At 44.5% G+C, this 887-nt stretch overlaps 1 protein-coding gene across 1 annotated transcript; it reads right to left on the reverse strand.

Annotated features, from left to right (window-relative positions):
• Positions 1-203: 203 nt before the first annotated feature.
• On the reverse strand, positions 204-575 carry SARC_15220 (hypothetical protein; the record flags this gene model as incomplete). The annotated part of the gene is made up of 1 exon (XM_014290654.1): positions 204-575. A coding segment is annotated over one exon (372 nt), but the record flags the coding sequence as incomplete, so codon positions are not given.
• Between the last annotated feature and the right edge of the window lie 312 nt (positions 576-887).

Consider the following 887-nt stretch of genomic DNA (forward strand, 5'->3'; position numbering starts at 1 on the left):
TCACTTGCTATATTATTCAGCACATGCTCATGCTCTGTTACACAAGAGCGTACATAAACCTTTGAATCAAACTCCACACCTCCATCGATTTCAGCATCACCTACACTTACTAGGCAATATTATTTAAGTGAACAAGTAGATATACTGCTCATCTAGCAAGCAATATGCCCAGAAGGCAAGCATGTACATGTGTATAGACATACATTTCCATTCTCGATGATTTCACGGATGACTGAGATATAGGGCTCAGGATCATTGGCAGCCGGACCCAGTACATCAGCCATGGTCTTGCCACCACCCATGGGTGTAGATCCCAGCTTTCTCAGTTCTGGGGCGGCTTGGTTCTCAAAGACAGTACGGTACATAGCACTCTCATTGGCAAGTGATTTGTTGAAGTCTTTGGTATAACGTTTTTTAAATGTAAGCACGTGCAGGTTGTACTGCACCCATTTGCCCATCATTTTCTGCGTAGAGTCTCTCCATTCGATGAAAAATTGGTAGCCCCACCAGCCTAAACCAGTCAGGACGGCGACAGCCAGGACAAGCTTGCCCCAGAAACCTAGAAAGTCTAACATATTGAGTTTGTGATGAAGTTGTATGTGAATCTGGTATTAGTATACCACAACCTTGATGTGTTATACCTAAATAAGGACGATAATTGCAGGGCGATATTTAGGTGTAGACTATTACCCTAGTAGCAAATAGAGTCTAGAGAGAGAGGGTAGAGAGAAAGGGTAGAGAGAGAGAGAGAGAGCGAGAGAGAGAACGCTCACTGACTGTAACGAGTGTAAAATTGTAAATATGAGTGTATTTAAAAATAAACAACTTTACCGACGGCTGACCGGCTGTCAGCCACCAGGGAGCCTGCGGCCCTGCGGCCTGCCACA

This window comes from Sphaeroforma arctica (genome assembly GCF_001186125.1).
Source record: "Sphaeroforma arctica JP610 unplaced genomic scaffold supercont1.5787, whole genome shotgun sequence".
Classification (NCBI taxonomy): domain Eukaryota; class Ichthyosporea; order Ichthyophonida; genus Sphaeroforma; species Sphaeroforma arctica.